Source organism: Natrix helvetica, assembly GCF_964273705.1.
Source record: "Natrix helvetica genome assembly, chromosome: 6".
Classification (NCBI taxonomy): Eukaryota; Metazoa; Chordata; class Lepidosauria; order Squamata; family Natricidae; genus Natrix; species Natrix helvetica.
The window spans coordinates 17,449,545-17,474,482 of record NC_138553.1 but is presented as its reverse complement, the minus strand read 5'-3'; the positions used below and the strand labels follow the sequence as shown (position 1 = coordinate 17,474,482).

Below are 24,938 nucleotides of genomic sequence, written 5' to 3'. Positions count from 1 at the left end.
TGGCTATGTTCCAAATATGTCATTAAGAAAATCTCTACTAACTTGATGGGTTCTGTAAAGACCTTGACTCTCTCTCTTAAGGCTTTTTGGAGAACATGTTGAACTTAGATTTTCTAAAAGGACTTTTAGACAATTAAGCAGCTAAAATAATGTTTGTGTCATTAACATTTTGTTACAATTACTATTGCATTGGTATTTTATATTGTATTTTTTTTATTCTCTACTCCATCTATGGACTAATGTTATTAAATTATTAGAGTTGGGCAACCAATTAATTTCAAACAACAACAACAACAACAACAACAACAACAATACTAGATACTTTGAGTGCAATCCCAAAACAATTGGACCATCACTTGAACACCATTGTCATTGAAAAATTCAGTCAATTGCAAAAGGTAGCTTTACTTGGAATAGCTTACATCCTGCGATGATATCTGTAAACCACCAAACATCTACATCTGCCTAACCCAGGTCCTTGGAAAAGATTTAATAGGTGGATAAAAATGCCATCTGGCTGACTATATGATGAACAATAATAAATTTGAAGGGAAGATGAAATCTGGTAAGGTTCTATGATTGGAATATAAAAAAAAGAAAGTGAAGGCTTGATCTTTGGCTGCTCAAGAGCAAGCTATTCAAACGAATGCAGAACTGACAAAAATCATGAAATGACTCAAAGTGCAGATTGTGCAAAAAAGCAGAAGAAATAACTGATCATACACTGTCATCAAAATGATTCACTGAACAACTGTGAAACACATCACTTGTTAGTAATAGAAAAATTGGTGGGAACATATAGTTGAAAAAGTAGTTGAAAATGAGCAGATTAAAATATTTCCAAGTACAAATTGATATAGTGCATAATTCACAAGATTTAATTGTGGTTGAAAAGAAGAAAGTATGGATAATTGATGTGGCAATATCAGGAGATAGTTTTTTTTTTAAAAGGAATCCCTACAGATTTTACTCGTTAGTCATTGCTGACTTTAGGGACAGTGCTCATCTCTGTTTCAAAGCCATTGAGCCAGTACTATCCAAAGACATTTCCACAATCATGTAGCCAGCATGATATCATGTGGAGTGCTGTTACCTTCCCACCAAAGTGGTACCTATTTATCTACTTGCATTTGCATGCTTTCAAACTGCTAGGTTGGGAGGCCCTGGATCAAAAACAGGAGCTCATTCCCTTGTGTGGCGCTTGGGTCTTGAACCTGCGCTGCCGTCTTTCCAGATGACAAATCCAGCATCTTAACCACTGAGCCATCATGCTGCCACCATCATGAGATAGCAGAGTATTTTTAATTAATTTGTTTTAATTAAATTTATATGCTCCCCATCTCACTATCCAAACATCTCTGGAAGGAATAAAAGACAAAGAATTAGAAATCAAGTATCAAAATCTGAAAATTGAAATTTATGGTATAAGCCAACAATGCTGGTCCCAGTGGTCATCGGCACACTGGGTGCCCTACCAAAAAGTCTTGGATGGCACTTGGAAAATCTCTATATTGACAACATTTCCATACAAAAGGCCACACTGCTTGTGAGGGCCTGGGAATTTGTCTACGAATCTATTAATCTATAAACAAATTATAAATGGCTTTTACAAATAAGTCATGAATCCGTTGCTGTTACAACTATTCTATATTATTTATTCTATTTGTGCCCTTGATAACTACTGTTAAGATTTGCTGTTAAGATTAGATAAACACAGCTGCTCACCAGTGGAAACCACAAGTTAGAACTGTTGGTTAAGATAATGAGATATGATCTTGCAAACCTATAGAAATTCGGTCTTGCTATCTTGCTTAAAAACTTTGCAAGTAGGCCCATTATTAGGGTACAGGAAGGTAGCGTGACATTTAGCTTAAACTGTGATTAATGACATCTGGGCAGGATATGTGGAAGTGTGATAAACTTTTATCATTAGTAAATTACAAAGCATATCAAGAGATGTAGAGCTTAGTTAATGAAATGCACCTTTACACACGGTAGGATTTTAGTGAGCAATTGTGTAAGGAACCTGCTTAGGTGTGCCCATAAAATTGTTTTATTTCAAAACAGTATAAAAGTCTGTACCAGGATGTATTTTGGCACATTTGATTTGGACTTTGGTCCCGAGTGGGGCATTTGGTTCTATGCAGAAATAAAGTGTTTAAATGCTACTTTTCCCTATCCTGTGTTAATTCATTGGCATAGTGTGCCGAGTAACAGAAACAGTTGTGAGTTGGGCCAACACTTGGATCCAAACAGACAGACCGATACATTACAATAGTCTAGATTTTGGGAAAGACCTTGATGAACATGAATGCCAACATCAACTGCCAAAGGACTGGCAGCTGTGATTTCACACTGTAGTGTATAATAATATTGTAATATTGTATTGCAAACTAGGTAATATTACCGTATTTATCGGCGTATAACACTCACTTTCCCCCCCGAAAAATAGGGGGCAAATGATGTATGCGTGTTATACGCCGATATACGCCAGGCGATATACGCCAGGTGCACAGAAAAGGATCACGGAGCGCTTCGCCCCAAAAGCAGCTGCTTTTCTGTGCGCCTGGCGTTTAAAACATCCGGCTATCTATCTAAACGCCAGGCGCACAGAAAAGGATCGCGGAGCGCTTCGCCCCAACAGCAGCCGTTTAGATAGATAGCCGGATGTTTTAAACGCCAGGCGCACAGAAAAGCAGCTGCTGTTGGGGCGAAGTGCTCCGCGATCCTTTTCTGTGCGCCTGGCGTTTAGATAGATAGCCGGATGTTTTAAACGCCAGGCGCACAGAAAAGGATCGCGAGCGCTTCGCCCCAAAAGCAGCTGCTTTTCTGTGCGCCTGGCGTTTTAAACATCCGGCTATCTATCTAAACACCAGGCGCACAGAAAAGGATCACGGAGCGCTACTCAGCGGGGTGTGGGCGAGAGGAGGAGAGAATGGATGAGCCGTCTCTCCTCTCCCCGGACTCCCGACTAAAAGTTAATTAAAAAAAGGAAGGAGGGAAGGATGGAACTGGAAGGGAGGCAGGGAAGGAGGGAGGGAGAAAGGAAGGATAGGAGGATAGGGAAAGAGGAAAGAAGGCAGGCAGGCAGAAGGGAGGGAGGTGCAAGGAAGGAAGGAAGCATAGATAAGCAGGAGGAAAAGAAGGCAGGCAGGCAGGAGGAAAGAGGAAGGAGGGAACTGGAAGGGAGGCAGGAAGGAAGGGAAGGAGGAAGGGAAGGTGGAAGATAGTAGCAGTGAAAGCAGCAGTGTTCATAGTTGCTTTTACTGTCCTTTTACATTATTTACCTTATAAGTGGTAATAATATTAATAAAAAAAAAGTTCTGAGCTACCCTTATTTTGCTTCAAAGTTCTTTATTTGAAATTTAAATTTTTTTCCTGAAATTTCCCTCTTAAAATGAAGGTGCGTGTTATACGCCTGTGCGTGTTATACGCCGATAAATACGGTATATTGCAATCTAGGGCATATAAAACCTTTGCTAGACCTATTCTTGAATACCGCTCATGTGTCTGGAACCCGCACTGCATATCAGACTTTAATACAATCAAGTGAGTACAGAGATATTTCACGAGAAGAGTCCTCCGCTCCTCAGCTTGCAACAGAATACATACCACCAGGCTTGAAAATTTGGGCTTAGACAACTTAGAACTACGCCGCCTTTGGTCTGACCTGAGCGTACTACACAAAATTATCTGCCTCAATGTCCTACCTTCAATGTCTACTTCAGCTTCAACTGAATAATACACGGGCAAACAATAGATACAAACTCAAGGTAAACAGCTCCAAACTCGATTGCAGAAAATATGACTTCAGCAACAGAGGGGTCAATGCCTGGAATGCACTACCTGACTCTGTTGTTACATCTTCAAATCCCCAAAACTTTAACCTTAACTGTCTACTGTTGACCTCACCCCATTCCTAAGAGGTGTAGGAAGGAAATGGGAGGAATTTACCACCACTAAAAGAAAAAGAAAAAAAGGATAAAATCCTAAATTCAGAAACAAAGGCACCACTAGAAGCTTTTTAGGAAAAACAGGTAACATTGGAATAGATAATTGTCTAAAACCCCCATAGAAACAGATAGCCCAAGAAGGGAGACCAAAGTAATTACAATTCCAATATAGTGGAGGGAAAAAAACAGGAAATGCAGATACAAGAGGAGATCGGGATAGATGACAAGGGGGAAGCCAAAGGTGCTAAAGACAGGCCAGGATGACAGGGAAGGAAGAAAAAAGGTGCTGAAGACAGGTTATAAAGATAGTATCTGTTTTGGGAAACATACTTGGGGCAAATAAAGTTAAAATTGCAAACACAAACTAGCAAACACCTCCTTGCCAATCAAAGAGCAAAGCAGGAATGAAACCATTAACACAGGAATCACGCAAAAGCCAGAATCATTAGTATCAGACTTCAAAGGTAAAAAGAGTATAAAATATCGAGTCAATCCCAGTTTAGTAGCTAGCCCAGGAACGGTGTCCTTGCTGCTTTTACCTCCTTCCTGAAAAAATAAAATACCTGGCTTCCACGCAGCTGTTCCGCTCAAATTATTTTTCACGCTTCCCGGCGGGAAATTCGAACCTAGCAAAGGAAGATTTGAAACCTTCCAACAGAGGTCTGTAAGTGGTGTGCAGAGGGGCACCAACATGCCTACCGTCCAGTGGTGGGTTCCTAACTGGTTTACTATCGGTTCGCTGAGAGAGGTTGTTTTGCACGCACGCAAAAATGTTGCATGCTCACTGCTCACTTTGCTTGCGTGCGCGCCCGCCACATGTTGCTGTGGTTTACAAAAAACTGTTCTGGGCATGCGCAGAAACATGCCGGTGACGGGAGAAGAGACCAGGCAACCGGTTGAGGGTGTGGCAGGCCTAGGTCACTGCCGATTCCAGCGACCCAGGCTGCCAAACCACTACCGGTTCAGCCGAACCAGTCCGAACCAGTAGGAACCCACCACTGCTACCGTCCCTGTCCTACTGTGCCCACTTATTCATATCCATTTCCTATATTGATAATCATGTTTATACTTATATCTGTTATCTTATACATGGTTGACAAAAGAAATAAATAAATACACATAAACATAGTAATAATGCCTATCCCAGGTCCTCGGGAAGGACTCAATAGGTGGACAAAAATGCCAAATTCGGTCTGAACATCTGGCTGATTGTGCGACAAACAATAATATTTTTTTTAAAAAACCCAAATGAACAATTAACATATGATTGAAAAGAACATACGTAATATGTTGGCCCCAAGGAAGAGTATGCATTTTTATAAGATAAGATTAACAAAACAATTCAATGATGTCCATTCAGTATTATTCCTTTGATTAAAGAAGCACATAGGCAAGTTGCAATTAAAAACAAGCAGTTCCTCCTACGTATCTGAAGCATTTAAAGCACTGGTCAGCTAAAAGAACCAAACACACGCAATCCTAAAGCTTGACGGCGGGTTTGACCATTGCAATGAAAGAGTCATACTGCTCTCTGACCTCCAAATAACCTTTGCATCCCCTTCCTGAATGCTGACAGGCCTGGCTGTTGAAAATTAATAAAAATAAACAGCTTGCCTAGCACACAATCATGCAATTAAACAGTTACTGTCACTCCTTTCCATATTCACCTTTTCTCCAATGAATAGTAGGGCAAGTCACAAAAGAACCCATTAAATCAGAAAACCAGAGCCAAGAACTTGTTTGCACTAATAATGAGGTTTGGGATTTTAGTCAAAAAGAGAATTAAAGTTCAGAATTAACCTCCGGGGAAACAAGGGGATAAGTAAAGGCATTCATTATAATGCATAGCATGATCGCCATTATATGTCTTTTCAGATGATTATTTTCTGTTCAATAAAGTGACATAAATGTAGCCAAAAGAATAGGCAAGATTAAATCTATATTTTCAATTTAGGAAAACCGATTAATTACTTGAACTGTAAAATAAAATTATCTAAAGCCAATTCGATTGTAAAAAGAAAAAAAATACAGTTAACACAATATTGAAATCAGCAGCATAGTGATAATAAAAACATAATGCTTAAAACATTCCATTAAAAATATGGAAAAATAAAGTCAGTGTAGAAAGTTAGCGCCCACTCCTCTCATAGAAGAATGAAATATTTTGAGAAATATTAAAAGGCAGAATATTATATTTCCCAGGATGAGAAGGGGAGAAAGATCTTTTTCTTAAAAGACAGAAAGCAGACTCAATCTCCCCCCCCCCCGAAGATTGTTGTGCCCATTGAGAAATACTGGGCCAGCCTATCTATCAAACAAAAGACCTTCAGCTCCACGGTGAAGGGATTAAGACAGTGATGGCGAACCTATGGCACGCGGAGCCATTTGTCAGACCATGCAAGGCGCTGCCCTGTCAGCTGGCCAGCGCGCATGCGTGCGCTGGCCAGCTGAGTTCACCTTTTTAAAAGCCATTTTTCGCCCTCCCCAGGCTCCAGAGGCTTTATAGGAGCCTGAGGAAGGCGAAAAGAGCCTCCCACGCCCTCCCAGAGGGCCTCCGGAGGCTTCAGGGACCGTCCGGAGGCTTCCCTGACGCCTTCGAAGCGCTTAAAATCACCCTCCAAGCAAACCGGAAGTGGTTTTAAGTGTTCCGAAAGCTTCAGGGACCGTCCGGAGGCTTCCCTGACGTCTTTGGAGCGCTTAAAACCACCCTCCGAGCAAACCGGAAGTCACTGGATAAATTTTTTTGGCAAGGTTTTTCAGAAGTGGTTTGTCAATGCCTCCTTCCTAGGAGTGAGAGAAAGTGACTAGCCTAAGATTCCCCAATATTGTGGCCTGCCAGCAGCCAGTGGAGCTGGCAGCAGAGTTGGACAGTGAAGAGGTTGGGAAGGACCATGGGCCAGTCCTAGAAGCTGGGGAAGGCTCGGACAAGGGCTCTGCTTTGGAAGCAGAGATGGGGCCAAGGCCGTCTAGCAGTGATCAGGTGCCTACTGAGCTAGACAGCAGTGAGGCAGAGGAACAGCTAGAGCCTGTTCCCAGTGTGCGCATGCGCAGAGCTGCCAGAAGAAAAGAACAACTCAGAAATCAGGGTAGACTTGGGAGTAAAGTCACAGGTGGAAGATGAGTGGCCCCTCCCATAGGAAATAAAAGAGGAACGAAAGGGGAGTGGGCTTTTGCAGGAAACATTTCATTTAGTCAGTCGTTAGATTTGTTTTAGGAGTGTGAAGATCTGTTCGTGAATCTCAGAGACTCTGTGCCCAGTCTTTCCTTGCACAGCACCTCATTTGGAAAATATTTACATGGCAGCTTTCCAAGATAGATAAGGTCTGTAGTCATAAATATTTCTTTGAAAGACTGTTTGCCAGGTCTTTGCTGAATGTGAATGAGAGGAATTCACATTCGTTTAATAAAAGGGGTTTTGTCGGGATTAGGACTCTGCCTCATGCTTTTTAGGGAAGCCTAGGTTGGCTTTCTGCCTAAGATGGGACAGGAACTTCCTGTCTCCCAGTTTCTATCCTGATGCTTTAATCATAGATGCTCATTCAAATAATCAATCAACTTAATATTTTGAATGTAGTTTTGAGATGATAGGGCAATGACTAAACCGAGCAATAAATAGGTGTAACATTTCCTTCAAGCCTATCTTATAACTGACATTTTGTAAGTGGTTGGAACATCTGAAACTTAACCTGGTAGGAAGCCTTTTAAACAAAGTTTTAGTACTGTAGCTCAGAGTTCCTCAACATTTCTGGCTTTGTGGATCGGGGGGACGGGGGACGGGATGGTTTGCACAAGCAGTCGCCAAGGGCACATGCGGGGTGTTCCATTTGCACAAGCGGTGTGCATGTGCACCTACTGCTTCCACAAATGGAGCATGCGCACACAGGCTCACCCGCTGCTTGCGGAAATGAGAATGCACACGCATGTGTGTGTGCGCTCGCCGGCTGTTTCCAAAGCCCAGTTGCAAACTCCTCACAGCCACAGCCTACAGGTTGGGTCACCCTGCTGTAGCCTACTCAGGATGTAATCAGGACAGGAGGCCAGATCTGCTGCATGCAGATAAGATTATCAGAAGGTAAATAGAAAGGTCAGTGAGTATTTTAATTGGATGGTTCCTCCATCTAATTAACAAAAAATGTTGAACAATTTCTTCAACATTGCTTTTATTTGTATTTTTCCATGATTACCAACTACTGTTTTTCCTCCTTCCACAAAAGATCTCTGAATAATGTCTTTTCACAGATAAAACTGTGCATAATTAAGGATATGTGAATAAAGAGAAATGTATGTCTCATACACATGTTGGAGCTCAAAATCATCGATCAACACTAAATATGGAGAGATTCAGGATGAATAAAAGAAATACTACACCTAATTAACTGTGGAATTTGCTGCCAGCAGAAATGCCGCTGGTAATGGTTTTAAGAGAAGTACCGTAGATAAATCCAAGGGAGTAGACAGTTTAATGACATGATGTGATGTCCAAATTCATAGCAGTATGCTGTCAGTACCAGGCGCCATGGAGTAAGAAAGATATCACTTTCCTCTATATTTGTAACCTTCCTCAAAAAATATAGTTGTTTTGTATGTAACCTGAAATGTTATTTTTTGTGGGCCGGGCCGGAGGAATTCTTATGATCTTATAAATTAGAGGCATTCTTAATTGCCCATTTTAAACATGATTTACTGTTATGGAGAAAGAGCAAGAAACCTCTAAGCAAAAATTGGGGGGAAAAGATTGAAGAATTTACTTCCAGGTGTAATCACACCAGAAGTTCTCATTTTGTCTAAACTGGGTACTTCAGCCTTCACATCATTTTAAAATAATTAATTAAACCTGCCTTCTTTGGACAACTTTGGCTTATCTGACCCATTCATTTATATACAATGAAAAATTAGGTCATTTAAAAGCAAGAAATTAATTAGTTTCTGGTCCTTCTCCAGTTTATTGACTGTAGATTTAAAAACAAAATTATCTGTGTGACAACAAGAGGACAATAAGGGATATTTGAAACATGATTATATATGGAAACATGCATAGGAAAAATTACAAGGAGCATTGAAATTACTTGATTACAATTTTTTGACCTTTATTGCAGAATCATTAATCAAATCATGATATCTGTAAACCAAATACATAGTCTTATGCAAATCCATTGTTTGCTATGGCACATTTTTTTACCATAAATACCAAGCTTCCGCAAAAACATCATAAATCGTTATCCTGTGGCCACAGGATGTATCAAACTATAAGTGCAGGCCACATGACAAGTGCCCAAAATATAGTCACATGACTGCAGGTGGCCATCAAACTTTGGAACTGGGTTATAAGTATCTTGGGGGGGTGGGGGGGATCCGTTGTGATTTTCAATAGTCATTAAGTCAACCTGTAGCTATTTTTTGAGAAACATGAGTATGTGAGTAAATCCAGTTCAGGCAACACCTGCACCCTATCTTTAAATTGTGTATTTCCAAATTACAGTAAATTAAGATCAGTTTCCCTTGTCACATGTTCTTAACCTGATTTACCTCTTTCAAGTCCTGCAAAATTGCTGTCAGTCGTTCATTCTCCGCTTGAACGTTGGTAACCACCGTTCTACTTTGCTTCAGCTCGTTCTGCATTTCCAAAATCTTCCCAAGGTAATAAGCTTCCTTGGATGCCGACTCCTGAAGGAGGGTCTCCTCCCTGGTCTCACCATCTTCAGCTACTTTACGGTGGACTGAGAATGAATGTCCAAATGCCTGCAAGGTTAAAATAAGAGCCCGTTAAATAAATAAATAAACCTACAAGCAAACTGGTAGTCCTCAATTTATGAATTTCTGTTGCTAAGCAACAAAGTTGTTAAGTGAGCTGCACCTGATTTTATAGCTTTTTTTGCCACCATTCTTAAGTGAATCACCGCGGTTAAATGAAGGGTTCCGAGATTGCAGTCGATACTTTTGCCGCTGGATGGTCCATCTGGACCTAAACCGTCCCGAAGAGACGGTGACAGGGAAGAGTATGTCTTGCTGATCTCAGGGACATCGCAAAGTCACAGATCAATCCAAGAGAATCTCTTCTTGCCGGCAACAAAAAGCACAGCCTCAAGCTGCTGAAGTCGGGACAGCTCCGCAATGGGAGGAAAGCGGAAAGAGAAAGTGTGTCCATCTGGTGAGGAAATTTTATTTTTATAAAAGACTGCCCAAAAAAGATTGAAGTTAAATCAAATTGGTAAAGAAAAGGAAATAAGTGGCGGAATTAGCATAATTGAACAGTGTGTTATCTTTTTGTTTTTTTTTCTATTGATGGAAGTTTTGTGAATATATTTTTTACTTTTTACTTTTTAAAGTGAAAGTCTTGGATTTTCTCCTCCTATTTCTTTTTTTATCTATGGATTACTTTTTTTCCCTTTATTTCTACAATATTGGTTGGGATGGATTTTTTTTTTCTTTTTATTTGGTTTCTTTTAAGAACTTTACTTCTTTTAAGCCTGAAACATAAAGAAGATTTAAAAGGTATATAAATAATACAATAGTAGAGTTGGAAGGGACCTTGGAGGTCTTCTAGTCCAACCCCCTGCCTAAGCAGGAAACCCTATACCGTTTCAGACAAATAGCTGTCCAACATCTTCTTAAAGACTTCCAGTGTTGGGGCATTCACAATTTCTGGAGGCAAGCTGTTCCACTGATTAATTGTTCTAACTGTCAGGAAATTTCTCCTCAGTTCTAAGTTGCTTCTCTCCTTGATTAGTTTCCACCCATTGCTTCTTGTTCTACCCTCAGGTGCCTTGGAGAATAGTTTGACTCCCTCTTCTTTATGGCAACCCCTGAGATATTGGAACACTGCTATCATGTCTCCCCTAGTCCTTCTTTCTCTTAAGCTAAACATACCCAGTTCCTGCAACCGTTCTTCATGTTTTACTCTCCAGTCCCCTAATCATCTTTGTTGCTCTTCTCTGCACTCTTTCTAGAGTCTCCACATCTTTTTTACATCGTGGCGACCAGAACTTAATGCAGTATTCCAAGGGTGGCCTTACCAAGGCATTATAAAGTGGTATTAACACTTCACGTGATCTTGATTCTATCCCTCTGTTGATGCAGCCTAGAACTGTGTTGGCTTTTTTGGCAACTGCTGCACACTGCTGGCTCATATTTAAATGGTTGTCCACTAGGACTCCAAGATCCCTTTCACAGTTACTACTACTGAGCAAGGTACCACCTATACTGTACCTGTGCATTCCATTTTTGTTGCCTAAATGTAGAACCTTACTCTTTTCACCATTGAATTTCATTTGATTAGAGAGTGCCCAATGTTCAAGTTTGCCAATATCCTTCTGTATCTTAAGCCTATCTTCTGGAGTGTTGGCTATTCCTGCCAGCTTGGTGTCATCTGCAAATTTGATGAGTTCCCCATTTATTCCCTCACCCAAATCATTGATGAAGATGTTGAAGAATACTGGGCCCAAAACAGAGCCTTGGGGTACCTTGGATATAAATTGTATACAATGATTAAGAAAAGAGGTTTTAAAATGTTGTCAAAATTAGAGCATTATGTTAAAAATGTAGTGTTAATGGATAAAGTTAGATAAAGGATAACAATGTATATATATATGTATTGGTTTGATAAGAGGAAATTTGGTAAATATTTTAAATGGTGAAAAAAGGGGGAAAGTAAGTTAAACTTAGTCAAACTATTGTTAAATAAATGACTGATAATGATAACAATGTAATAATTTGCATTGACAGGATAAAAGGGAAATTGGATATAAATTGTAAACAATGATTAAGAAAAGAGGTTTACATTTTTTTGTTATTAAATATAATTATTTTTTTATTTTGAATGTGTTATAAAGGTATAATGTGGTTAGATGATATTGAAAATAGATAAGGGAATGCCACTATGTGGTTTTGTTTTAAATTTTGGAATGTTTGTTATAAAGGGATGTTAAAACAACTATAGTCATATGAAGGATGAGGTATGATGATAACAATATATATATATGTGTGTGTGTGTGTGTGTGTGTGTGTTTGTGTTAAAGGACAGAAAGAGGGAGGAGTGAGCTCCCTCCCATATTAGGTCATACCAGGGGTTGTAACACAAACACATACTTATTTCCCTGGCTCAGCTGATAAAGGAGGAGAAGCCTGTGGCATAGTGGTTAAAACTCTTGCCTAGTGTATAATACAGCCCAGGTTCGAATCCCAGTAAGGGTATGGCTAGCTGATGAGAGCTAAATAGCTCAAAATGGATCTATACTAGTCTCCCTTTATTTTATCAGCACAAATACAACATATATATATATATATATATATATATATATATATATATATATATATATATATATATATATATATATATATATATATATATATATATATATATATATATATATATATATATATATATATATATATATATATATATATATATATATATATATATATATATATATATATATGATGTAAAATAGATAATTTGATATGAATCAGAGGTGATGACTGTGGAAGAGATGCACAAAAACTCTTTGTAACAAATTGACACACTTTTTACAATTTGCAATGGAGGATGATTTTGTTTGTTTTTTTATTCAATAAAAATGGGGAAAAAAGAGGCTCCCAAGCTCTTTTCAGCTGCGACAACCTCCTGCAACCCTCTGCCAGTGAAAATGGAGCTCGGGAGGACTGCATGTGGCCCTCCCAACTTCCGTTTTCTCTGGCAGATGCACCAAGGGCCAGTCCTTCACTGTTTCCAGGTCGGCCCCATGGGCCACAGCTGACCCGCGGGTCTTTGGTTTGACACCCCTCAGATAAGGACTCCCAAAATATCCAATGTCAGCAAGCAGACTGGATGTTAATTTTAAAACAACAGATGCCATTTTAAATTTTAAAAAATTAATTGTTTCTCCAGCAAAATATCTGGTTATATGTCTATGATGATTCTCGGTCATCCAGATCATGCCCCAAATGGTTGGGAGAATCTGGCTATCCAACGACACAAAGTACTGATGAGCAGCATTTTATTTCATGATTAATTAATTATGATCATAAAATTAAATATAACTTTATGGCATTGTTTATTATTTAAACAAAGTTCTGTCATTGGTTTTGTAAAATACAACTGAAAACAAATGAAAAGCAGCACCATAAAAGCTAAATAAAGCCAATAAAAATAATGCATTTTATTTTAATGTACAGCACATAAAGCCACAGTAAAACTAACAACTGATCATGTTGCGGCGGACTGGGGTGTTGGACCTCAGTTCGCCAAAGATGGTACGTGAGACCACAAGGTGCTAAAGAAAGCAGGTTTATTGATGCATCGAGTCCAGCGTGTTCATACACAATTCTGAACTGTCTTGGCTGCGCCCAAGACAGTACTTTTATACTTTTTCTAGCTTCTAAGTTTTGGGCAAGTCCACACCCCCGAAACAGCCACCTGTTCCGGGGGGAGGGGGGGTTGGTTTGCCTTGGTCATCAATAGCAATTCTTACATTTCATATTTATGTCTTACAAATACATTTGGAAAGTTACAGAAAGAGAAGTGAAAAAGTTAACATCAGCAACCTCATAATGCCAAGGTTTATTAATACGCTAAATGGCAGTTTCATATCTTACACAAACACCGTCTGTTTCCTGTACCCAAGTCTTGAAGCCTTTTGCAACTTATGTTCCAGTAAGATTTGTAACAGATATTAAGCAATATTAATTCAAAGGTCAATTAATATGCTGACTTGATTGTCCCTTTTAATATAGCGGAGTCTGGGGGCTCCCATACCCTTCAGGTAAGCTGGCTATTTACCTGCTGCCTCAATCAAGAAGCAGGGGTGGGATTCTACCGTTTCAGACCGTTTCAGGTGAACTGGTAGCTCTGACGATCAGCTGGGAGCGAACTGGTTCGCTCTGACGACTAGCTGGGCCTGCCCACCCGCCTTTTCATTTCATAGACCTATAATCCTCTCAGCTGAGTCGCGCGGTAGAGCGGATTGCTGCGCCTCAGCTGTTTTCCTCCAAGGCAGTAATGCGGAAGGTATGTTTTCTCAAAACCGCACATGTGCGCAGCAAAACACGCGATCACCGAACCGGTTGTTAAACTGGTAGGATCCCACCACTGCATAAAAGGTAATTAAGATGAAACCATTATAAAAGCATAAACATCTTGGTTATTTGCATATGGCTAAGACTTTCAGTATGATCAAAGAGAGTCCCACAATATGCATGGTTTAGAATGGATGACATCATTTGTTCAATACCCAGACACTGTTGACCGAATAATTATAAAAGAGAAAAGTTTCTCATCAAAAGAAATCAGTTTTTAAAAAGATCCTATAGGCTTCATACTTGTGTCAGAAGGATAAGATTCCATTCTTTTCTCTGTTCTTTCCAAAGCTGGGAATCTAACAGAAATCACCAGACAATCGGTGAAGAGCCTCAATATACTTATTCACCCGAAGTTGCTTTGAGTTGGCGGCTGCTCCAAGAAATGGTTTTCCACATCCTTTTATGTCTTTTAGTCAAAATTTAGCCAATCAGAATGCATCACTTATCTCAATACTCTTTGCTCTATCAACATGAACATTTGGTTTGCATATCCTGTTTCTCTTAGCATTTTTTTGTATCCTGTTTAAATGTTTTCTCATCTCAAAATTATGCCAAACTTCTAGCAGAATCTCTTATCTATAGCAAAAACACAAACGGGCATTTTACCCTTCCTGTACATGCATTTTTCTACAGGAAAAGGAAAAGGTGTTGCTACATGATACACTCATTTGTGTATTCAGGAGCCAGTTACTGACAGGAAGCGTCATTATTATATAAGATACAGAACTTCCTTTCCTTGTTGTAAACATAGTCCAATGGTAGAAGGCCTAAAACATCCTCAGCTTGTAGATAGACTAGAGTAAAAAAACATCAGAACATCAGAGTTGGAAGGGACCTTCTAGACCCCGGACTATCAAACTACCGACCACGGGCTAGTTGTGTCACACGCTGGCCACGCCCATGTCTGGTTTAGTGAAGGGGGGAAAAGTCCCAATACATCTCGTGACGCTGCCATGATGACGTGAGTTTTTCACCCCTGTTTTAGACCACCACTACCACCCTGCTCAAGCAGGAGATCCTGTACCATTTCAGGCAAATGTCTGTCCAATCTCTTCTTAAAAACGTTCGGTGATGAAACAAACACAACGTCTGAAGGCAAGTCGCTCCACTGGCTGATTGTTCTCACTGTTGAGAAATTTCTCCTTAGTTCTAAGTTGCTTCTCTCCTTGCTTAGTTTCCATCCATTGCTTCATGTCTTGCCTTCTGTTGCTTTTGGAAATAGGTTGACCCTTCTTCATTGAGGCAGCCCTTCAAATATTGGAACATTTCAATCATGCCATCCCTAGTCCTTCTTTTCACTAGACTAGATATACCCAATTCCTGCAACCTTTTTTCATGTTTTAAAACAGGGGTGTCAAACTCATGGCATCATGGCGGCGTCAAGTGACATATCGCGACTTTTCCCCCCTTCGCTAAATCAGGCATGGGCATGGTCAGCGTGTGACACATCTGGCCTGCAGGCCGCGAGTTTGACAGCCCTGTTTTAGAAAGTTGCATTTGACTGGTTGCCATCTCCCATATGTAGGATCACACATTAACAAAAGCACAGATGTCTCTGTTCAATTGGGAGTCTTTATTCCATGAAAATGAATTATTGTTGTTATTCAGTCTGACTCTTCACAACCACAGTAGACCAGGCTTCCCCGACCTCCACTCTCTTCCATATAAATGGAAATATATATCTCTGCTTGGAAAACTAAGTACCCATTAACTATAAGCAAAAATACCAGCATGAAATAATTGCAGACAGTAAAAGATATCAGAATGAGATTGTAAAAACTCTTAAGGAATCCATATATCCCCATTATTGGAGAACCATTGAAAAAGGAATGCCTTTAGAATGGAATGTGCTAATTTATTACTGTTAAGGTAATGATGTAATAGCTGGACAGCCGCTGTAAAGCTGTAATGCTGAAATGATAACGCAGTAAGAATGAGTCAGCAGGGTTATTCAACTGTTATCACTTTAAGAAGCTGTTTTATAAGAGAGGCCCTGTCAGAGAGTTCTCTCTCGCCATGTGTAAATATTCTTGGTTTTACTCTTCATTGATTTCCTGGTTCTGTTTTCGTGTTGCTGTCTATGCTTTACACCAGGGGTGTGAAACTCAAGGACCGTAAGCCAGATCCAGCCCTAGGGGTGCTTAGATCTAACCTGCGAGGCCAGCCTGGAAACAGCAAAGTGTCTCTGCCAGCAAAAATGGAGCTTTGGGGGGGGGGCATGGTTGTGGCCAAAAATAGAGCATTGGAGGGCTGCACGTGCCCCCCCCAGCTCTGTTTTTGCTGGCAGAGGGCTATCAAAACAAACTAAAAGCAAAACAAAAGGAGAAATGTTTCCTCTTGCATTTGAGCATGCAAGAAGGGACAGGAAAGGCTAAAGGGAAAGAGGAAAGACAAAGAAAAAGAAGGTAAAATGGAAAGAGAGCAAGAAAGGAAAAAGAAGGAAAGGAAGAAGAATGGAGAATAAAGAGGGAAGGAAAAAGAAGAGAAGGAAGGAAGGAAGGAAGGAAGGAAGGAAGGAAGGAAGGAAGGAAGGAAGGAAGGAAGGAAGGAAGGAGATTATAATGAGAGGGAGGACGGTCTGAGGGAAGTCTTGCCTTAGAACTGGGCCACCACAGGTGCCCCCGACATGAGTGACATCGAGCTGTGCGTTAAACACGTGATTGAAACCACAGAAGGCATACACGAGTATTTTTTTATAAATTTATACCTTATCTACTGTGTGCTGACTTCCTCTTATGTAACCAAACAAAAGTAAGACATCTTCCTGACAGTTAGAACAATTAATCAGTGGAACAGCTTGCCTCCAGAAGTTGTGAATGCCCCAACACTGGAAGTCTTTAAGAAGATGTTGGATAGCCATTTGTCTGGAACGGTATAGGGTTTCCTGCCTAGGCAGGGGGTTGGACTAGAAGACCTCCAAGGTCTCTTCCAACTCTACTATTGTATTGTATTGTATTGTATCTATAGACACTTGCTTCCAATTGCATTTGGAGTTCTTCCAACCTTATGGGAGGACCCACAGTTGAATAAATGTCTCTCTTTATCAAAAGAGATCTGGACTCCATCTCTTTGTTCCTACTGAGCCACACCTGATCCCTGCTCCATAAAACCACTGGAAATAGTACTGAGGGTAATTACCAAGGACCATACCAAATAGGGTGACCTTTTGCTAATCCAACCTTAGCTCTTTTGTAACAATAGAAGGATAGTGATGGAAAATGAGGATCAGATGATTCTGTCTCTCCTCTTCACCATAAAAGAAACAATTTGTGCAAAGGGATGATCTATCCAATAATATGAACTGCCAAGGAGCACTGACGGGAAATAATTTATCATAATGATGTATTATAGATGGAACCTTTATTGCTAATGGAATATTGATTCTACTAATGTGTTTCTGTACTGTCATTTGAGAGTAGAATATCCCTGTTTATTAAGCAGTATTTCAGTTCATACAAGGTAATGCTTAATGTAACTGGACACTGTAATTCAGCAAGAGAATTTATTCTGAACTTTATGCTCCGAATGACTTATTAATGATGTGAAAAGCTTACACAGAGAGGAGGATTCCAAACCAAGTATCCGGTATCTAAAGATGGACCATCATAATGCGTCTGGTCTCCATGTTATATTTGGTGATGCCAGCAAATCTATAGTTACCAGAAAGTGATCGGTTCATGATAAACAGCTGATTACAATGTTCCTGTCTTCATCACATCAGATTGCTCGGAGTTATTAAGTCAAAGGCCTTCTATATGAATTAGACATTGAAGAGATGGGACGAGCCATGAAATCCTGAGCTAAATTTCACTTGGTCCACAAAGAAGGAATAAATTGGGGCTGTCAAACTCAAGGCCTATGGGCCGGAGCCCATGGGGTGCTTAGATCTTGCCCTCGGGGCCGCCCTAGAAACAGCAAAGGACCAGCTCGTGACACCTCTGCCAGCAAAAACGGAGCTCCGCAGTGTCACGTGGGGCCCTCCTGAGCTGTGTTTTCACTGGCAGAGGGTTGCAGGAGATCAGCCCAACCGAAAACGGAGCTTGGGAGGGCCACACATGGCCCTCACAAGCTCTACTTTCACTGGCAAAGGATTCTCCTGCAGGCCAACCCAGGCGAAAATGGAGATTGTGAGCCTGCTTTTGCTGGCAGACAACTTGTGTCTCTCCACAGGCGTCCCTGGCACAAGTGATGTCAAGCTGGCCACACCCACCCTGGCCACGACCACCCTAGCCCCCCAAGGTCAAACACAACCCTGACGTGGTCCTCAATGAAATTGAGTTTGACACCCGTGGAATAAATCACCTGGAGAAATTAGTCCAGCAGTGAGATCAAGTACTTGTTTTGGAAAATGTTTCTATTACCTAAATACCTTAGGCTCAATGTCACAAATAAGATATCACATTTGACCACCAGAAGAATAGGCCAAGATTTCCCAGAAAATTATTCCCATAAGCTTTTCCTACAAGGCTTGATTGGACCAATTAAACTGGCCCACTCTTTCTTTTTGACTCAATTGCACCGATGCTCATCAGCATCTTGATTCTTTTTTTTTTTTAATGTTATTTTGCTTTGAAAAAGAATTAAGGTGCATAGGGATAAATGTAAATAAATGATGTTTCATTTCAAAAAGGACAGTAGCTGTTTATCAGAGGGCAAAAATATAAAGGATACACTCAGATATTGTAAGGGCCACTGGAAATAAAGAGAATAATTTATGTTGAAACAATAACTATATACTAACATCTCCAGCCAAATCTAGAAAAATAAATTAATGGAGTATTCTATTCTAGCTGATAACCCGGCATTGCCGTGGTATTTATTTATAGGGGGAAAATGTCCAGACCAAATGTAATTTCTAATGTTGGATTTTCCCCCTTACCAGAGGGAGCCCCCTTGTGCAGTACTATGAAGCCATTACCATGGCAACTCCTCTGCGATGTACAGTAGAAGCCATTTTACGGCAGTACAGTAGAAACCATTTTAAAGCACAACAGGCTGTATCTTAACAGAACACACACCCTGAGGAGCGTTAAGGGTGTCTTATCCTCACAATATTTGTTTCCAGGGAGTAATTCATCTCTGTACCAAGTTTGGTTGAAATTGCTCAAGCCGTTCCAGATATATATATATATATATATATATATGTGTGTGTGTGTGTGTGTGTGTGTGTGTGTGTGTGTCTGTGTGTCTGTGTACGTCTTTGGTTGTTCGGGTTTTCTCCCACGTAGAAGACCACAGCTGCATTATTAGCCACTTTAAACCCCTCCAATCCATACATGAAGCAAACTGATGCCCACCACGGAGATGTGGCACGACCACAAATGCGAAGCCAAACAACAATAATGCAGCTCACCAGCTCAAATCCCTCTGCAACTCAGACTAACACAAGCACAACCAGGCCCCCACCCAAACAGAACACGCCCCCATCCAATCAGAGCACAGCCAAACTCCCATCCAATCAGAGCACAGCCAAGCCCCCTACCAATCAGAATACACCTCCACCCAATCAGAATGCAGCCAAGCTCCCACCCAATCAGCTCACACCCCCACTGGCAGTTAAAAAGAGGAACCGGCTGAGATCTCACATTGCTCCTGGAAGCACCAAGCCGGAAGCACCAGCCTGAAGATGATGAATGAGACTTCATCGAAACGTCGTGAAGATACTTCCAATTCTACACGGGAGAAAACCCAAACAACCAAAGACGTACATACAAACACCCGCGAAAACCTCAGAAAATATATATATATATATATATATATATATATATATATATATATATATATATATATATATATATATATATATATATATATATATATATATACATATATACATACATACATACATACATACATACATACATACATACATACACACACACACACACACACACACACACACACACACACACACACATATATATATGCTGGTTTTGTTGTATTCGGGTCTTTTCCCGTGTAAGGTTGAGATTGTCTTTGCAACGTTTCGGCAGGATCTCACCTGCCATCTTCAAGCAATGTGGGCTTAAAATGGGAACGGAGCTGCCGTCTTTCTGTAAGTCTTGGTGGGAGGGGATGGGGTGCTGGCTTTTTTTCAGTAAGTGGAATGATTGGTTGTGTGGTTGTGTCATGATTGGTAGATTGGTGCTGATTGGTGCAGGCTGTGTGTGCATTGTTGTTTTGTATTTTAACGGCTTGGGTGGTGGGTGGTGTTCGTTTTTTGGCTAGGGCTGGTTTCCAGATGTTTGGTAGGCGGGAGGTATCATCACGTTTGTTCATGCTGTGGGGGTGTTTCTCTATTTCGATGGCTTCCATGATTATTCTCTTGTGGAGGTGTTCTGTTTTGGAGATTAACACACAGCCTGCACCAATCAGCACCAATCTACCAATCATGACACAACCACACAACCAATCATTCCACTTACTGAAAAAAAGCCAGCACCCCATCCCCTCCCACCAAGACCAGCATACCTACACCCGTGAAAATCTACGAAAACAAATATATATATATATATATATATATATATATATATATATATATATATATATATATATATATATATATAGAGAGAGAGAGAGAGAGAGAGAGAGAGAGAGAGAGAGAGAGAGAGAGAGAGAGAGAGAGAGAGAGATAGATGATAGATAGATTGCTCTGGAATTCTAGAATGAATTGCAAAGAATGGATATGAGGACATACATTTACTACATAAGACTAAAGAAATGAGAGTTTAAGACAGCTGTTTTCCCCTACGGTAGACATGTAGAATAAGATATGTGGTGCATCATCTATTAATAGCTATGAACTCCCATCAGGACATCACCAAATTTAAGAGGAACTAAACTACAAGGAAAAAATGTTTGTTACGTTTGCTTGAATGTTTCAATGCTGCTTGGATTTATGAATGCTCTTAACATTCTTCAGAGCTAGTAATTGTTTCCTTAAACTGTTTAAAAATGGAAGAGGAGTAACATCTACCTATTTACATTGTATTGCATTCATAAAACATGGAATAAATATTTGATGGTCTTAGAAAAGATTCTACAATGATTCAAAGTCAGAATAGAACTACCAAAGAATTAATATCAGCATGCAAGGAACAAATAGTCATTTGACAAAATTAAAGCTCTAGCCATAAAAGAAGTATTTATTTCTTTACTGCCATTATTTCTATATAGAGGCCAGCCCACAGTTTGCCATCATCTTCTTCCTAGAGCTGAGAGAGAAAGTGACAAGGTCAACAAGTTGGCTTTGTGGCTAAGATGGGAATAGACCTCGCCGTCTCTAGTCTGATGCCTTAACCACTACACCTTGTCAATCACAAGGTTAAAGAAAGCATACCAATAGTCCTCACCTTACGTCCACAATTGAGTCCAAAATTTATATTGCTAAGTGAGACAGTTGTTAAGTGAGTTTTGCCCATTTCTTGCCACAGTTGTTAAGTGTAGAGGTTATACAAAGGTTACGTATAGGCATGAGCAGCAAACTGCCATGCGCCTTAGTAACAGATTACCTCAACTATCTATGAGCTCAACTAATTAGTAGAACCAGGCACTACCAGGAACTATTGTGTTATGTGAGATTCTACCCTGGCTGAGATGGTCTTAGAGATTGACAAGGAGAATAAGCCAATAACGATGCCGTTGCTACCTATGCTCTTGCTTTGCTTGTTGAAACTGTATAAAAGCCAAATAAATTCTGCAGAGGCAGACAGACATTTTGGACACCTGCTATGATGGGTTTCTGAGTCCTACAGTTAAGTAAGTCACTGCAGTTGTTAAATTGGTAACATTTAAGTGAATCCAGCTTCTCCGTTGACTTTGCTCATCAGAAGGGATACATAACCCCAGAGCACTACAACCGTCATAAAGATATGCCAGTTGCCAAGCACCTAAATTTTGATCATATGATCAGGGGGATGGTTGTAAATGTGAAAAACGGTCATAAGTTCATTTCTTCAGTTCCTCTGTAACTTTGAACCGTCACTGAATGAACCATTGTAACTCAAGGACTATCTGTATACTCATCTAGGAAACCTGAATGGGATTCTCCCTTGGAAGAAAAAGACAGGTCTCTTGTTTTCCAGTCATCAGATTTCTCCTAGCTTTGAGTGAGGGGAGCAGCTAACTCTAGTTTTGCCAGTTGGCCCATTAGCCTGGACATCATGGAAAACTGGGAATTTGAAGAACTATGTGAAATTTTAAAAAATATACATAAATCAGTAAAATCAAGCCTAATTACAATCTTGAATCCAGAGAAGCAGATAGCTATAGAAGAACTCAAAGAAAGAAGGGGGCGAGACATTGAAGGGGCAGAAGCGGAGGGAAATAAAAAGCAGGCAAAAAATCCTCATTTGGTCCCGGCAATGGTGTAGGGAAAATTGTGACAAGGGGAGGTGTCCCAACAAAAGGGAAAAGAAAACTGACAAAAGTGGTCTTGGAAGCTATTAGTGGCATAAGGAAAATTGAAGCAGGAGGTTATGCCCCAACAAAGAGGAATATAAATTATTCTTTTGGTCACCTGGGGAAATTTGAAGGGAGTGGATGTGTCAAAATAAAGAAAAGGGAGAAGCAGGAACAGAGAAGTGGGACAAAAGACTTATCAGGAAAAAAACCAGATAATTATAAACTACTATATGGAAAAATATAAAGTTAAGATAAGGGCTTTATTCCTAAATATGATAATAAAATGGAGTTGCTAACTGCTTGAACAAGATAATGGAAAGATAACTAAATAAAAGTTAAAATATATGGAATATGGATAAATATGAAACTGATATGGGGAGCTTGTAAAGCAGAGGTTTGTGATTTACCTTTTTAACGTGATAATTAAATTGAGTTGCAAATTGAGTGAATATGGCAATAGAAGGACAACTCTAGTTTTGCCAGTTGGCCCATTAGCCTGGACATAGTGGACAATGAACGAGACTAAATTTGATAAATGTAGTTCTTTCATTCTCTTACGGCAGTGCTTCTCAATTATTTTCTGTCATGCCCCCCCTAGGAAGAAGAAAACATTTCGCGCCCCCCCCCCCGCGCGACTGTAAATAGTATAATTTGTCTATAAAATTGTTATAAGTACACCTCTGTATAACATAGCACACCGGTCTTTCCTCGTCTCCCACCGTAGTCACATGCTTTCTTTCCTCTTTCCCTCTTACTTGTCTATCCTTCCTTCCACCCTCCCTTCCTCCTTCCCTTCCTTCCTGCCTCCCTTCCAGTTCCCTCCTTCCTCTTTCCCCCTGCCTGCCTGCCTTCTTTCCTCTTTCCCTATCCTTCCTTTCTCCCTCCCTCCTTCCCTGCCTCCCTTCCAGTTCCATTCTTCCCTCCTTCCTTCTGCCTCCTTCCTGCCTGCTTGCCTTCTTTCCTCTTTCCCTCTTGCTTGTCTATCCTTCCTTCCTTCCACCCTCCCTTCCTCCTTCCCTTCCTTCCTGCCTCCCTTCCAGTTCCCTCCTTCCTCTTTCCCCCTGCCTGCCTGCCTTCTTTCCTCTTTCCCTCTTGCTTGTCTATCCTTCCTTCCACCCTCCCTTCCTCCTTCCCTTCCTTCCTGCCTCCCTTCCAGTTCCCTCCTTCCTCTTTCCCCCTGCCTGCCTGCCTTCTTTCCTCTTTCCCTATCCTCCTATCCTTCCTTTCTCCCTCCCTCCTTCCCTGCCTCCCTTCCAGTTCCATTCTTCCCTCCTTCCTTCTGCCTCCTTCCTGCCTGCTTGCCTTCTTTCCTCTTTCCCTCTTGCTTGTCTATCCTTACTCCCTCCTCCCTTTCTTCCCTCCCTCCCTGCCAGCAGCTCCTCCAGCATCCCAGCTGGAAGCAGCAGCACAACAGTCGCCGTTACCAGGGGCGAAGGGGTGGCGGTGGCAAGATCGGGCGACCGCCGCCCCTTTGTCCCTTCCCCAACAGCGGCTGTTGCGCTTCCGCTTCCAGACGGAATCCTGGCGGTGGAGCTGCTGGCGGGGAGGCGAGCTACCTGCATAAAGACGCCGCCGAGGGCATGGCAGAATATATCCCGGCTTGAAGTGGCAGCGCTGGGGACTGCTCAGAGACTCATCAGAGCCGCGGGCTGGAGCTGTGCAAAAAGTCTGCTTGGGCTAGGGGGGGGAGGGAGGGAAGCCTGGGACAGCCATGCTTCCCTCCCTCCCACCCCCGCCCGAGCAGGCTTCTTGCACAGCTCCAGCCTGCGGCTCCAATGAAAATCCACAGTCCGAAGTGCTGCCACTTCCAGGCGGGATATATTATGTCTCGCCCACGCCGCCGTCGTTGCACCCAGATGAAAAGGGAGCCTTCGCGCCCCCCTTTACGGAGCCTCACGCCCCCCCAGGGGGGCACGCCCCACTATTTGAGAACCGCTGTCTTACGGCAAGAAAATTACATTCCACAAATAATGGAAGCCGCCCCCCAGCTATGTATATGTGATGTCCCAGGGCATGGCATGAAGGCAACACAGCCAGAGAACTGGTATGAGTCCCTTTATTGGCATTAACTTTGCCCCCAACGTCCCTTTTACTCTCTGGCCTGGAGAAAAGCTCTCCCACAAACCTGCAGCAGTCTCTGTTTGCAGATACTCCAGTCTAAATGCTGTAAGCCAGGGGTGTCCAAACTTGGGAACTTTAAGACTTGTGGACTTCAACTCACAGAATTCCCCAGCCAGCATGCCTGGCTGGGGAATTCTGCGAGTTGAAGTCCACAAGTCTTAAAGTTCCCAAGTTTGGACGCCCCTGCTGTAAGCAGAATGACTGCAATCAATCACTCCATCAGGGCAAGATAATGAGTCCCAGAAGTGAAGAATAATTCCAGCAAGATAAGCACACAGAAGCATGGGAATAATTCAAATAGTCAGGAGGAATGCCAGGAATGCAGGCCACAAGTCTCAACACTAGACGGATTTAGCATTTGTTCCCAACAAACGCCCCCCCCCCCAA

At 41.2% G+C, this 24,938-nt stretch overlaps 1 protein-coding gene across 8 annotated transcripts in view; it reads right to left on the bottom strand.

The window, feature by feature from the left end:
* BICD1 (BICD cargo adaptor 1) overlaps window positions 1-24,938 on the bottom strand; it is a gene marked incomplete at its 5' end in the record, with an annotated part of 125,424 nt that overhangs the window by 73,018 nt on the left and 27,468 nt on the right. For 6 of the 8 annotated variants that reach the window (XM_081957882.1, XM_081957883.1, XM_081957884.1 and 3 more), the window contains one exon: window positions 9,480-9,692. In XM_081957882.1, the coding sequence (XP_081814008.1) occupies window positions 9,480-9,692 (213 nt within the window). Of the gene's footprint in view, window positions 1-9,479; window positions 9,693-24,555; window positions 24,588-24,730; window positions 24,924-24,938 lie in introns of those variants that run through there. The other 2 variants (XM_081957885.1, XM_081957887.1) reach the window with 2 other exon arrangements.